Source organism: Diadema setosum, chromosome 20 (assembly GCF_964275005.1).
Source record: "Diadema setosum chromosome 20, eeDiaSeto1, whole genome shotgun sequence".
Classification (NCBI taxonomy): domain Eukaryota; kingdom Metazoa; phylum Echinodermata; class Echinoidea; order Diadematoida; family Diadematidae; genus Diadema; species Diadema setosum.
Genome location: NC_092704.1, coordinates 24,867,766 through 24,881,392, shown reverse-complemented (window position 1 = coordinate 24,881,392; position 13,627 = coordinate 24,867,766). Strand labels below are relative to the sequence as shown.

General features: G+C 37.8%; 1 protein-coding gene across 1 annotated transcript; it reads right to left on the bottom strand.

The window, feature by feature from the left end:
• Positions 1-1,008: 1,008 nt before the first annotated feature.
• On the bottom strand, positions 1,009-12,536 carry LOC140243922 (ly6/PLAUR domain-containing protein 6B-like). Its single transcript, XM_072323593.1, has 4 exons — positions 12,335-12,536; positions 5,112-5,210; positions 2,670-2,809; positions 1,009-1,241 (listed from the first exon to the last, which is right to left on the bottom strand). The coding sequence occupies exons 1-4, from the start codon at positions 12,462-12,464 to the stop codon at positions 1,062-1,064; spliced, it is 549 nt and encodes a 182-aa protein (XP_072179694.1). The 5' UTR covers positions 12,465-12,536; the 3' UTR covers positions 1,009-1,061.
• Positions 12,537-13,627: the final 1,091 nt, after the last annotated feature.

Here is a 13,627-nt window from a genome sequence, read left to right as displayed (position 1 = left end):
CACTAGTGACACTAATTTAAACAGTCACATATCATCTTTCTCATATCCATCTACAAGACAATAAATCTGTCCATATAAGTTATTATGAAATATGGTACATATGTACAGATACAAGTAATTTGCACTTTGCATGGAACAAATATCTTACTATCAGAGTGTAAACATCATAGTCACTCACTATCCACACCTTCATTGGTCAAGACAAGCAGACAACAGTGGTATAGGTAACAAATTGATGCAATCCATAAAACTACACAAAGTCTATCTTTGTATGGAGCATTTATTTACCTTTGCCCTCCTTTTGCCACTCTTTCTTGTTTTGAGGGAACAATACACTTGCATTTTCTGACATATGTCTCTTAATTTGAAATGCAAAATCTTATGCTTATTGTGCATGATCTTTTCATTCCAAAGGAGTAACAGTTGATGGGAATTCAGCATACCCTTTTTTGTTTGTCCATCCATAGGGAATACATTTGTGATCATATCAGTTACGGTGCCTTCCTTGCCTAATTATATAGTTGGCAAATTTCTCACACCAGAATGGTTCGAGCAACTCCGTAGCATGCTACTGTAGAGGAAGTATCCACAGCCAGTGATGCGCCAGTCGATCTTCACTGTGATGAAGCATGATTCCAAAATCCAGTACTTACACAGCTCTCTTGTGATGCACGTGAACACAGGATAAAACAATCTTCAGATTGCAGCGTGATATATTTAGCTACTCATCACATGAGACGAGAAGAAGCAAATCATACTTGTAGCCAGGCATAAATAGAAAACCAAACTGCTGAGTTTAAAAAAAAAAGTGTCCTAAATGTCGAGCGAAGTCTAAACACGATGAGAGCATGTGAGTGGCGGTCGTAACATGCCACTTTGCGCCACGGTAGAAAACATTTGGTGGTGCGTGATGAATGACGTCGGCGTATTAATGTTTAACTCTCCTTTGATCTCTGACAAGAGAATGAGTAATGTTTCACATACTTAAAAAGAAGGTAATATCCTCGGCACCCTTCGGGGCTGGGGCGTTAAAACACAGTCAAGTATCCCGGCTGATAGTGTTACCATAACCATCCACGTACGAGAACTATTGAGAGGAGTAAGCACAGAGCTGTGCAAAGTCGTGAAGACTGTAATACTGTCCCACCGCTGTAAGGCGTTATTGTCGTAAAGACCGCTGTGCTTGAGTTTGTCGGGACCTCAACGTTGCACCGTGATCCCTCGCAGCATGAAACACAACGCTGATAAGAAAGGAGAAAAGATAGGAGTTTATAGTTCTATGCAGTAGTAACTGATCAGACCTTTTCCTAAGGAAAAAAACAACAACCATAGTTCTGTTTTCTACATTTGATACAATTTCCATTCTACGAACTGTTGATCAAACCTTTAATCTTTTCATACTGAATGTGAAACAGCAACTATCTAATACAAACTTCATTTCCTAAACTACAATCAAGTAGCGGTAAAAACTGAGAAAACACTCCAAAATATCTTCATTTGCATTGTGTGTGAATTGTTTTTCTTCTGTTTTTTCACTCTCTGGATAGAATTGACTTGTTTTTTCATGGTGATAAAAAGCGTTCAATGCTATTAAAGTGTAGGTTGCCCCTGCTACTGTCGTGAAGTGGATCGACTTCACGGGGTATATGGATGGTTGAGGTCCACAGGGTTCACACCAATGAGGATGTCGGGAGACTTCAGTTAAAGGAACTTGGGCCTTTAATGTTTCTAAATGACTCAAGAAACCAAAACAAAAAATCCAAAAAAAGAAAAACCCCTGAATCCAACACAGGAATCTCTGTTGTGTTATGAGTTCCCGCTTTTCGGAATACGTCGTACAAACCCGGATTTTCTCCAAAATCAGGATGATCGTCCAAAACTTTGACTTTTCCTCCGACGCAAAACGTGTTCTCTTCCTCTGGCCGTTCTTAGAGCGAATCAAACTCACGCGGTCTCTCCGAGCTGACCAGAGGAAGATTTCTGACCCAATCACTCTTTTCTTCCAAATTATTATTCTTACTCTAAAATAATCTTGGTTTTCCACAAGGCGAAATAAACATGAATATACCTTTCGAAAATCACAATACCAGAAATTATTTATAACTGAAATTATCATAGCCGGTGTTTTTATGCTATAATTCTCTCCAGGAGAGTTACTTGCTTGCTCGCGGATGACCACATGATGTCATCGCAAGTCAAGCGGTTTTCTACAAAATACACCCCGATTAAAGCTATTCTCCGGCTTTTTGAGGCAAAAACAGCAATGAATTAAACTGATATTCAAACCCCTTTTTAATCCCGTTTATGCCTGTAGGGAAGTGTTCTATTTCAAGCATCTTTATCATCCATAATGGTTCCCATATCATTGAATTTATTTGCACAAACTAAAATATTAATCTCGTCAATTTTCCATTTTCCAACACTACTATTGCATAATAAGAACTGTTACCATACTTGAAGATAAATAAAAAGTGTTCTTGAAGTTATTATCCCTCCTTACAAGGGCATTTCAGATTGTTGAGAACTGCATTTCCGCAATTCCGCAAGAAAAGTTGAGAACTGCATTCCCACATATTGGTATGCTCCAAAGGAAACACACTGCACCCCTTTCGAAATCCTAGTGATAATTTAGTTATTAATTTACTTCATATATCAAAAATTTGTCTTACCTTTACTTCTGACTGATAGGTGTCAAAACAGCCAACAGCATCTGGAGTACATTCCCCGTTAGTAGCACACAATTTTTGGACTAAAACACTCTCCCCGGAAACATGGTTTAAGTGGTGGGCTGTAAAACAGTATTTTGTACCTGAAAAACACATAAAGATACAGAAAATTAGATTTTAGTCTACACTTTATGTCTGTACAAGACTCAAAGTGTACACAAGCTTTTACTTTATTGAACATGACAATAACATTGCACTGTTGTATATGGATATATCCATAACTTGATGGTGTAATTCATGCTCGTTTCACAAAATTTCATTTGATTGTTGCAGAGGCCAGGGGCCAATACTATAAGTATTATTATGTGTACATGAATATAATATGTTTGCAATTGTCTTCCAGAGGCAAAATCGCAATAATAGCAGGATACAAGTTTAAATTGCAATGGCAATAACTCAAATTCTAACAGATGATTGGTTCCTCGCTACTGCCATAGCAACCAGGATCACTTCAACTTCGGATAACTAACATATCAAATTGTAACCAGGGCCCCTGGTCAAGATTTATGAGATATACTTCCATCTGATGTTGCAGTTTTCAGAACATGACATGAAATATGACCAGTTGGGCGTGCACAGTACATGGAAATGTGCATCCAAGATTTACGATGGCAGTCTAAAAAAAGAATAGGGTCATACGAGGTCACTTTCTTGACTGACAGAGTCATAATTTGTGAAGGTCAAAGCACTGTAATATAATCTATCGGATACATACCAGCACCACAATTCATTCATCCACCTAATCCACAGCAATCAATTACAGTGCACTCTGGGGATTAAAATCAATTGATTGCACGCTTCTCCTTTTGTGAGATGGGAAAGTTTGTTACCCTTGTATACTTCCCATGTGTAGCAGTCCTCTAAAAACGATTAACACAAATTACAATTTCGCTATTTATTTACAAAACAACAAGAGCTAAAATGCAATTTCTGAACATCTGATTTTTGCAAAATGTCATCTTCCATTTGTTCAGGGCTGAATCATTGAAAACTCAAATGAATCTGGCATGTAGAGTATATTGAAACCAATAACAATAATTGTCATAGGGTGACTGTTAAAGAAGGAAGACGGAAAAATTATGTTATATGTTTAGATGATTTCAAGCAAGCATAACAACAAAATCAATACTTTTCTTTGGTGAATGAGACTGTTTATCAAAACATGCTCACAGACAGATGCCCCTTGGCAAGCAAACAAGAATAATACTTTCTACCTTGGGCAGATGGAAAACATGCCTGAACACCTGATATTCTACCATCCAGGTTTATACAGTAAGTATTAAGCTGCTACATTGTTATCTGAGCCAGGCATCCCATGGTGTGACTATGAACACGTCTACGTCCAATCAAAGCTGTTATGCTGCCCTCGTCTGTTTATCAGGGAATAACTCCTCCCGGGAGTTCGCACATCCTGACCTTTATCAACCAGCAGGCAACCATTCCTTTTTGGGACAAACCTATCTCTGTTAGACAATTTTTTCCCTCACATTCTACTATAGATACACTGTCACCAAATAGCAAATGCACCTTGCATACAGAGCTGTATTTTATCCCCCCCCCCTTTTTTTTTTTTCCGGGGTGGGGGGGGGGGGGTGGGATGCAATCCAGAACATGCAGTTTGTACTCTGGTAGTATAAAATCATTATACTACACGTAATTATCCCCCAAAAGTTCAAATTTAACTTCAAACTATTGCCATGACATGTATATCATATTTGTAACATGATGCTATCCATAATACCCCAAGAGGGGTACAAACAAACTACATCTACTCACAAAGACTTCAGGTAGCCAAGAATTTTGATGAGTTCCACAGGATGAAAACTTACTTTAGTATACAGAATTCCTCCCTTGGAGTTTTTTTTTCCAAGAAAAGGAAGCAGCCAGGTATAACAGGCAACAAACAAGTTAGAATTTGGCAGAAATTGAACAAAAATAGAAGTTATACCTGTTTTGATGTCAGCAGAACATCTCAAACATGTCAGCCATTGGCAACCACGTCATTGTTGTGTTTGCCATAAGAATATCACACATCTCCATCACTAGATAATTGCTCAATTTGAATGTTCTTGCATTCCTATACAGGAAAGATTTTATGCCTCTATGATGATTTAAATGTGCAAAATGTCTTTTGGCATTACTTAATAAGAATTATAATGGGGGCTGGTTTTGATGATATTTGAATTTAGTGATATTCTGTGTCCAAAAATGCATCATTATTGATAAACATTGTACACAAATGATGAAAAAAACTTCCACAATAAATCTGCTCTGAAAACATAAGAAACAAGCAATGCCTTTACACTGCAATGGAATGTTGAGCGAACGCTAGGTCTCCATTTAGATATCTTTACGCCTTGAACAAAGGCTAACTCCATCAATTACCTTGCGGGCAAAAAGCATCATACGCTCTCCTGTTACACTCCTGGTTGTTCTTCTTGTTACTGCAGGTGAAACACTTGATTGCATCTGGAAATGGGGTTGCTATAGAAGAAAAGAAAAAAGAGAGAAAGGAAAAAAATTATAACAACAACAGAGGAAATGAAACTTGAACCAACTAATCATGCTTCCCAGACCAATCTAATCAAATTTAATCTGATCATTCGAGCCAACATATGACTTTCCCCGTACAAGGGAGTGAAGTACTGCAGTAAGAGAGGCACAATTACATGGAATGTCAGAGTGTGTGTTTGTGTGTGTATGTATGTATGTACATGTATGTACGTGTGTGTGTGTGTGTGTGAACAAAAAAAAAATAATAAAAACAGGACAGACAACCATATGATGATCATAAATGCCATATGTTTAGTGAGTCTAATTTTATGCGAATCTGGCCTTCCTGACAATTTCATGAGTGGTTAAATTCATAATTGTGGAGTACAGTAGTGAACAGAGGTATGAGTGCACTCACATTCATGTCAGCATCAGAGTTAATATTTTTGTGTGTTTTTATAAATGTAAAGAGCACTTGACTCGCGAAATTCGTGGAAATAAAAACCTTGCAAAATATTTCGCATATCACAAAGAGGGAAAGAGAGTGGAAAAGAGAAAGCAACACAGAGACGGGGAGAGAGAAACAGGAAGAAAGATAACAATAAGAGAAAATGAAAAACAAAAATGACATATATGACAACTGATTAACTACCCAATAATAGTGATATGAGATATAAAATGTCATAAATTCCATGGTAAATTCTATTATCTTGAACTAATCTACAACAGAAACATCTGTATATATGATACAATGTGATTGGAAAAAAAATACATGATGCCTGCTGAAAAACAACAACAAGAACCATTTATTCAAGACTCAATGTTGGAAAAAATTCAAGGCACTGCCATCCCACTGAAGAAATACACAAATTCAAAATGGATCGGCAATGCTTCAAGATGAAGTGACGTTGGTTAGAGTGGACAGAAAGAGAGCTTGTTCCTGGTGACTCTTTTCATTGTGGTGCAGAAATGATTGATCCAAGTACCTGGAGGGTCATGGGTCAGCAACTGACCCTTGAACTCCGTAACAATTCAACTCTGACAAATGCCCCCACTCATGCAAAATGGCAACTGTTAACATTGCAAAGACTCAAAAAAAGAAGTCCCACATTATGCGACAGTGAACGAGCTGAGGGAGATATAGCTAAAGAGGATAACTTGAAATAAATGAGCCATAGAATGGACAGTTAAAGGGATGGTTATAGTTTAAGTTGAGATGGGGATTTAAGTTAAAACTTCTTGCAAATAATTAGAAATCATTTATATGAAATATTACGCCTATATAGCATACAATTCTACATGTAAGAGGAATTCACAGCTAAATGATGAAAATTGGTTTTGAAATGGCTGAGATACCCCAAAACAAAGAGGTCCTAATGACAGGTGGGACCAACCTTTTATACACGTAATTAGGATCGTTTTGTTTTGCTTTGTTTTTGGATATCTCAACCATTTCAAAACCAATTTTCATCATGTAAACTTTCAATTCCTCTTTGAATTGTATGCTCTTTAATATTTCATATTAGTGATTCATAATTATTTTGCATAAAGTTAAAACCTGAATCCCCATCTCAACCAAAGCTCAACCATCCCTTTAAGATTGATGGATGTCAGGGCTTGGAGGAGGACCCCGGTATATGATTGCATCCTTCAGGAGATGGAGAGGGAGAGAGAATGAGAGACAGGGTCCTGTAGAAAGGAGGGAGGTCGAGGAAAAACAAAATTTTTCATTCAGTGGAAAAATCATGACCATAATCCACTATCAAATTCCACATATGTCATCAGTAAAACATTAATCAATACATACACTGGCCTACAATACAAAAATCTCTATCAATCTTATAACTTTCAAATGGTATGATTAGTTGTGGAAGCAACAGACAAACAGCATTTGACTGTTGACTAACACACCAAAAGTCTTCTTTAATAACTCACTATCAATGATATTGGAACCGCATCATATCAAAATATTATAACAGATAATAAGCTACTAAACATTGTTTTGTGTGTGCACCCCTTTGGGCAATTGGTCATCCTAACAACACTATGTATGCTGCTTAATGTATTTCAATGCAATGCTTGTACATCTAAATCTCTTCCTCTCTGTCATATTTGAGCCATCCATTAAAATTCACTTACAAATACAAAGGAATTTTGAGTGTCTCAATCATGAATGACAATGTCAATACACATGGATATTCATACTGTATCTGACATATGCAAGCACACAATCTTTAGAAGAAAAAAAAATGAATTGAAAACAATAACAACAACAACAACAACAACAACAACAAGACTTTGATAGACTTGAGGGCTGCTCTGTCAAGCCATAAATCAAATCAGACATTTCTAGAGCCCATCACAGATATTTCATGCACCATTTGCCTCACTTTTCTCTACTAGGGCCAAGTCTTTGACATTCCTCAAGAGAAGAAAAAGTGAAAGAAAGAGAGGGGGGGGGGGGGCGGACGGTAAGTCCCAACCAGGATCCAAGTGGTGGACTGATGGGGTCGGGGAAGGATTTAATCAGGAGATGAGAGATGGTCTTGCATCACAGCGGCCACACCATCTGGTACAACCCTTCCAGGGATTGGGGTGAAAATACATCCAAAGTTGACATGTACTCCCCAAGTTCAAGACCATGGGCAAACCTACCCCAAACAGGTACACTGCTAGTCTCCTCAAATTCAGACCCCATTCAGCATTTGCTTCAATTTCATCTTACAGATTATCTCTGCAGCTTAGCCAACTACTGTTTTGACTGTGGACACAACAAAAGATGATGGCTCAGTCAGTGCAAGGAGCTATTGTGTGTTTATAGCTCCTTGGTCAGTGCATCGAGTGTTGGCATCTTCATGGCAGCTCCTCAGTTCAAATCTCTTATGGGGGAATTACTGATGTTTGAGCAAAACTCCAACATAGATGTAATGGCATGGGCTTCACTTACAATAGCCCCTCCAAAAAGCAGAAAATTGTGTGGGCAGTGTTGTTCCTCTTGAAGGGCATCCAATATATCCCCTCTGCTGTACTTTTTTCATCTGAATTGTACAACTAACAATTATGTGATAATTTCAATATTTAATCTATAAATATTGATTAATTTGAAAGGGTCTGTGCATTGATATGGTATTGCTGCATGACACTAAGGGGAATGTTGAGTACAACAAATATTGCAGCAATCTCATTTGCATATCGTACACTGTACATTGCTGACATAAGATTTCCACTTTTGGAATACCAGCTTTGAAGGTAGACTAACTACCCTTTGTAGCGGAGCAACGCTGCCCACACAACAAGCGTCGGCTGGGACGAGAACGAAACGGGGGACCCATATCAGGTGGGATTCGGCGGATTAGCGGCTCAGTGCAGAAGCAGCCGCGGCAACAAGCTGGAAATGCCGACGCTCGAAGGAGACGTGGAATCTTCCATATCACCTGAGTGGTAATCTTGCGCGGACTGTGCGAAATGTTTTCCTAGCTTCCATCAATACCGAGCCACATCAGCTGTGTATATATGTATTACCGTTCAGCGTGTGAGATAGAACTCTTTCACCACTAAACTGTTTTTGATGTCATTACTTTTTTTTTCCTACATGAGGTGTGGGTGTGTTTGCAAGGGAACTTCCATCCATATGGATTTAAATGCTCTTTTTACATCACACATATTTTCTGTAATCCACACTTTGTATTAGTCTTAATCCCCCAAAATATCCTACTCTTCTTTCCAGGTGGATTTGTTGAATTCCACGATGAACAGAATGATAGTCATATACATTTCCTCATAAATACCAGTACACAAAAAAGGTTGTTTGTGACTCTCCAAGTATCATACTAAATGTTGTTAAAACTTCAGCATATGTGCTGCTTTCATATCAACATTATATATTTCAGTCTATTGGGAACAGGTATAATGACTTGTCTAATTGGTTATCTTTCTAATCAAATGACACAAAAATATGAATGATTATCAATAACTATCATGAAATTTCTTTACAAAAGATAACAAGGATTACTGAAATTACTGTGGTGTTGTAGTCTTTTAGGGAGATTTAGGGCAAAATGTCATATGTGTAATATTACAATATCCATCAAACCTAGTAAACCATGTCAAGTCATATTGTTTATTGAACTATAACATTACAATATCAAAAGAGCATTAATTTCACATTTTCAGGTGATAGTCTTCCTATCATATATGTAGACAAAAGCTGAGGTAGTGCAACAAAGATGGAGACCACAAGGAAAATAGAAAGGCAGAGAACCTGCAGGACCATACCTACAGCAAAATACTGTATATGAAATATATATATCATCGGCTGAGAAATGGAAGGGCTTTATCACAATTGGGGGTGGGGGGGGGGGGGTATTCAGTTATTGGTATCATATTGTAGAGCTTGAGCTCCTCTACATTAGGGTGTCAATTTTAAATCATCTATATTTTCAGTAAAATGTTAAAAATTGAAACCACACGGACACTATTTTACCCTATAGGCCTATTTGGAAAAATGCTTCTAAATCTACCCACTTTTGATTATAAAATAAACTTTTTATTTCATGAAAATTGATTGCCTCATTTTATTTACACTCAAATCTTATAACCCGATAGCGCCCTGTCGGTTCTCAGCCGACGATATGAATCGCATGTATTCCATAGTGCATTGACATCCCAAACTGTGAAAATCTGAAAGATGGATGCAAGCACTCTATGGTAAGACGAGTGGCAAGCAAAAAAATTGCTTCATCGAAGCATGAAACATATGCTGTCCTCTTTCTTTCTCTCTCTCTCACCATCTCCCTCGCCTACAGAAATCCCACCTAAAATGGATAACATATGGGAGCGAACCTAAGAAGCTACCTGTGTTGAGAGCATACATGTGTACACACACACACACACACACACACACACACACACACACATACACCCACACACATCAACATACACACTTGCACACACATGAGCTGCATATCTGAGGACCTCATTCCCCACTTTCAAATTCACTATTCTCCCCAAACAGACATCATCATTCTATTCTCACAAATTTTGGTTTCCCTGATACTTTTATAGAAACTGATGAAAATGTGGGTGAAATTAATGCCTTTGCTCTGAAATAGGTCTCTTTCGGGCTTTTGCTTTCATTTGACGGTTTGTTAGCCTATTCAAAGATTAAATACTTGGTATTCAAACTGTGATACTCTTGATTGGTAATGATGAGGTCCTATTAGAACCCCCTTGACATCACAGACTTGCATACAGCTGTACAGGAGCCTCTAGATTTCTAGGATTTGAAAGAATTTTGAGAATTAAAAGACCTCCTAGAGGACAGATAGCAAATTTTGATAACTGAAGAACCAATACTAAGAGTGCAATGGTCAAGTATCAAATCAAACCTAAATTTATGTATCAATGAATGAATCATAAAAGTCTACCTGCATTTTCTTTTTCACCAATAATAACCATTGAAAATAAGTGAATATATGTCAAGGGGTCTTGAAGTCATTTTTCAAAACTCTGCTTATGTCACAAAAGTGAAACAAATTCATTTTTTTCTCTCAAAACAAAATTATAACTGCCCCCTGATATTGTGTGAAACTTTGCTGTGTCACATGGAAGACCGATTCTGTGCACCCATGGAGGTGTGAAATCTTTTATGCATCCTCCTAAATCATTCATACATGGATTTTATATTTCTTTTTTAATTCTCCTGGAAGGAGGAGTAAATGTCTTTGCGTCTCCTGCCTCTGAACCTGTTCAAGCGTGTCAAGTCAAGATGGATGATCGACGTGGGAGTGATCGGAGGCCCGTATCCGATGTCACAAATTTATGACTGGTGAGGCAGATTTGTCTCCGGTTTCCCCAAACCCTGCAAACCTCTTGGTCCCACCTCCCTGCTCTTGGCTACTAAAAGCGATCAAACTGAACTTGGAATGAGGTGGGGTGGGTTGGGGGGGGGGGGGGTGCGGGTAGAGAAAGGGTGCAACTTATAGAGATCGTGGGTCCAAGGGGATTGGAGGAAACCGAAGAGAGAGCATGAACAATCTCTCCAGGGGTGTTGGGAGTCACACTGTGTGAGGGCAGATTTGCTACTTGTAATTTTTTTTTTCACACTTAAAAAAAAAATGTATTTTTCTTTTTGACTTACAGTCTAAGGCCACAAAATGTGACAGGGCATCTGACACTGAAGAGCTGAGGGCATTATTTTTGGCATTAACTTGGAAATTGTGTTTATGTTGATGTGTGTACAGTTATGCTGCAATTCAGTTGGCATACGTTCTGCAAAGTCTTCCACTGCTGTCACTCATTTGTTTCATTTAACAATATTTTTCCTCCAAAAATGAATGATCATATATATGCTGAAAAGTATGGCTGCCTCACTACCACCTACTACCTACATGGCACAGACAGAGAGAATTCCTGACCAGGTAAAAAGTTAGTCTGAAGAGAAAGAGTTAAGTTTTATAAGCACAAAATTGAAAATCTGATCAAAATTGGATAGTATGAAGGGAAGTTTATAAAAATTTTGAAATTTTGCTCATTTTTGACAAAAGGTTTTCAAACAATTAATGTGAATATGCAAATAGGTGAGATGATGATTCATCACCTTTCAATTTTTCACTTAAGAAAGAAAATTTTTTTCAATTTTTCACTTAAGAAAGATAAGAAAAGTGAAGAAAATTAAATTTTTATGCCATGAAAGTATAAAGTGTACTGTTATTCCTGCCTGAATACCTTCAAAATAATGTTCAATCAGGTATTCCGGGATGACAGAATAAAGCATGATTATATTTGAACAAATGAAAAATTGACTTTCAAGATTTTTTTAACAAAGTATGTGGCAATCTGAGGTGCAATGTCATCATCAACTCACTCATTTGTACATTCATATTGACTGTTCAAGGACTGTCTTGTGAAAATTCATGACAATTCACATAACAAATTCTCATAACTTCCTTAATTTTTTTTATCTTATTCTTATCATTCTTATTTTCTGTTGTGCTTATAAAATGTTATTCATTCTAATCAGACTAACTTTTAACTGGTCCAGAATTTTCCTTTAAGAATTCTGCAAGGGCAATTGGCTTCTGCCTCCCAGCAATGCACTATTTACTGAAACTTACTGTCGTCGTAGGAGAATATCAGCATTGGCTCGCTGGGCAGGCAGTACATTCCCACAATGCTCAGGCAGAAGACAACCAATGAGAGCCAAGGGAGGTGACATGCCCCCAGGCAGAGCTGCGACACCAACATGATGGAACCACCTCGGGAACAGGACGGCGGGCTGGTCTAAGAAGTCGTCCACGATACACAAGAAGGGTTCCCGACGAAGAATCTACAAAATTTACACAAACAGAAACACCTATTACAACTAAGTATATTCTAAGGAAATAAGTCAGTGATATACCAACTGCTGGATAGAAATCTTAATCTAATTTTAGTCTTTCTTTTGATGTTTAGAGCATTGTTATTGCAAACATATTATCAAAATAAGATAAAGCTCTCTTCAGTATTAATTTGAATTAATTCTTTAATTAGACTGTTTTAATGAAATGATGCCTTCTGCACCCACTTGGGCGGAGGAATTGTATTCGAAGGGTTAATTTTGGAAACAATGTAGCCCTATTACAGAAAGAGGGGTTGTGTAATGGGTAAGCCGTGCCACTCACCGTATTCAACACATGCATGCAATGCCAAACAAATGTCTTACTTATGGAGATTGATTTCGCCGATGACAGTTCAGCTGCAATGTGAGATGGTCGGCATACAATGAGCGGACATCTTGATTCGGACTTCCACCTCTAATCAGAAAGCTTCACAGTATCTGTATCACAGAAATGGCAGAAAAAGAGAAAGAGGCACACATGTTCAGACACAATATGTATAAAGGCAAGGATTCTTCAGAATGCATACACTAGCAGTATACCACTGCTTACATTTCATTAGTTAACACACAAAAAGTAATAAAACTTCTTACTTGACATTTTTATCCCCTTACAAAGTTGTTGATCTCTTTCAACAAAATCCAAAAGTATACAATCAATTGTGTCGAGTTGTGTATACCATGGAATGTACAGTATACACATAATGGACATAAAAGGGTTTTTGTTGGTTTTCCTTTTGTTTTAGGGGGCTTGCAGTAGTCTTACCTTTTGTTCAAGCACTGGTACAGCTGTGTATATTGACATTTTGATACTGTCTGAGAAGGTATGGCTCTTTTGTTGTATACACAGGTGACATCCAGTACTAGAATGTTCATTGTGCAGATAGTAAGTGTCATTTATTTTCAAGAGATACATGTAGATAACTGACTACAGTACCACAACCAGCCCCCACCCCCCTCTTTGGTATCATCTCAAAGTCTTGTATACTTCTTGGTGGTAACTCCCAGCAATAAATTTCATGTACTTAAATTT

Excerpts from the sequence above, each read along its gene's own strand:
- LOC140243922 (XM_072323593.1), bottom strand. The coding sequence starts at position 12,464 with ATGTTGGTGTCGCAGCTCTGCCTGGGGGCATGTCACCTCCCTTGGCTC. Across the intron at positions 5,211-12,334 it reads GATATTCTCCTACGACGACA|CAACCCCATTTCCAGATGCA; the intron begins GTAAGTTTCAGT and ends TTTCTTCTATAG. Across the intron at positions 1,242-2,669 it reads CCTATCAGTCAGAAGTAAAG|CGTTGTGTTTCATGCTGCGA; the intron begins GTAAGACAAATT and ends CTTTCTTATCAG.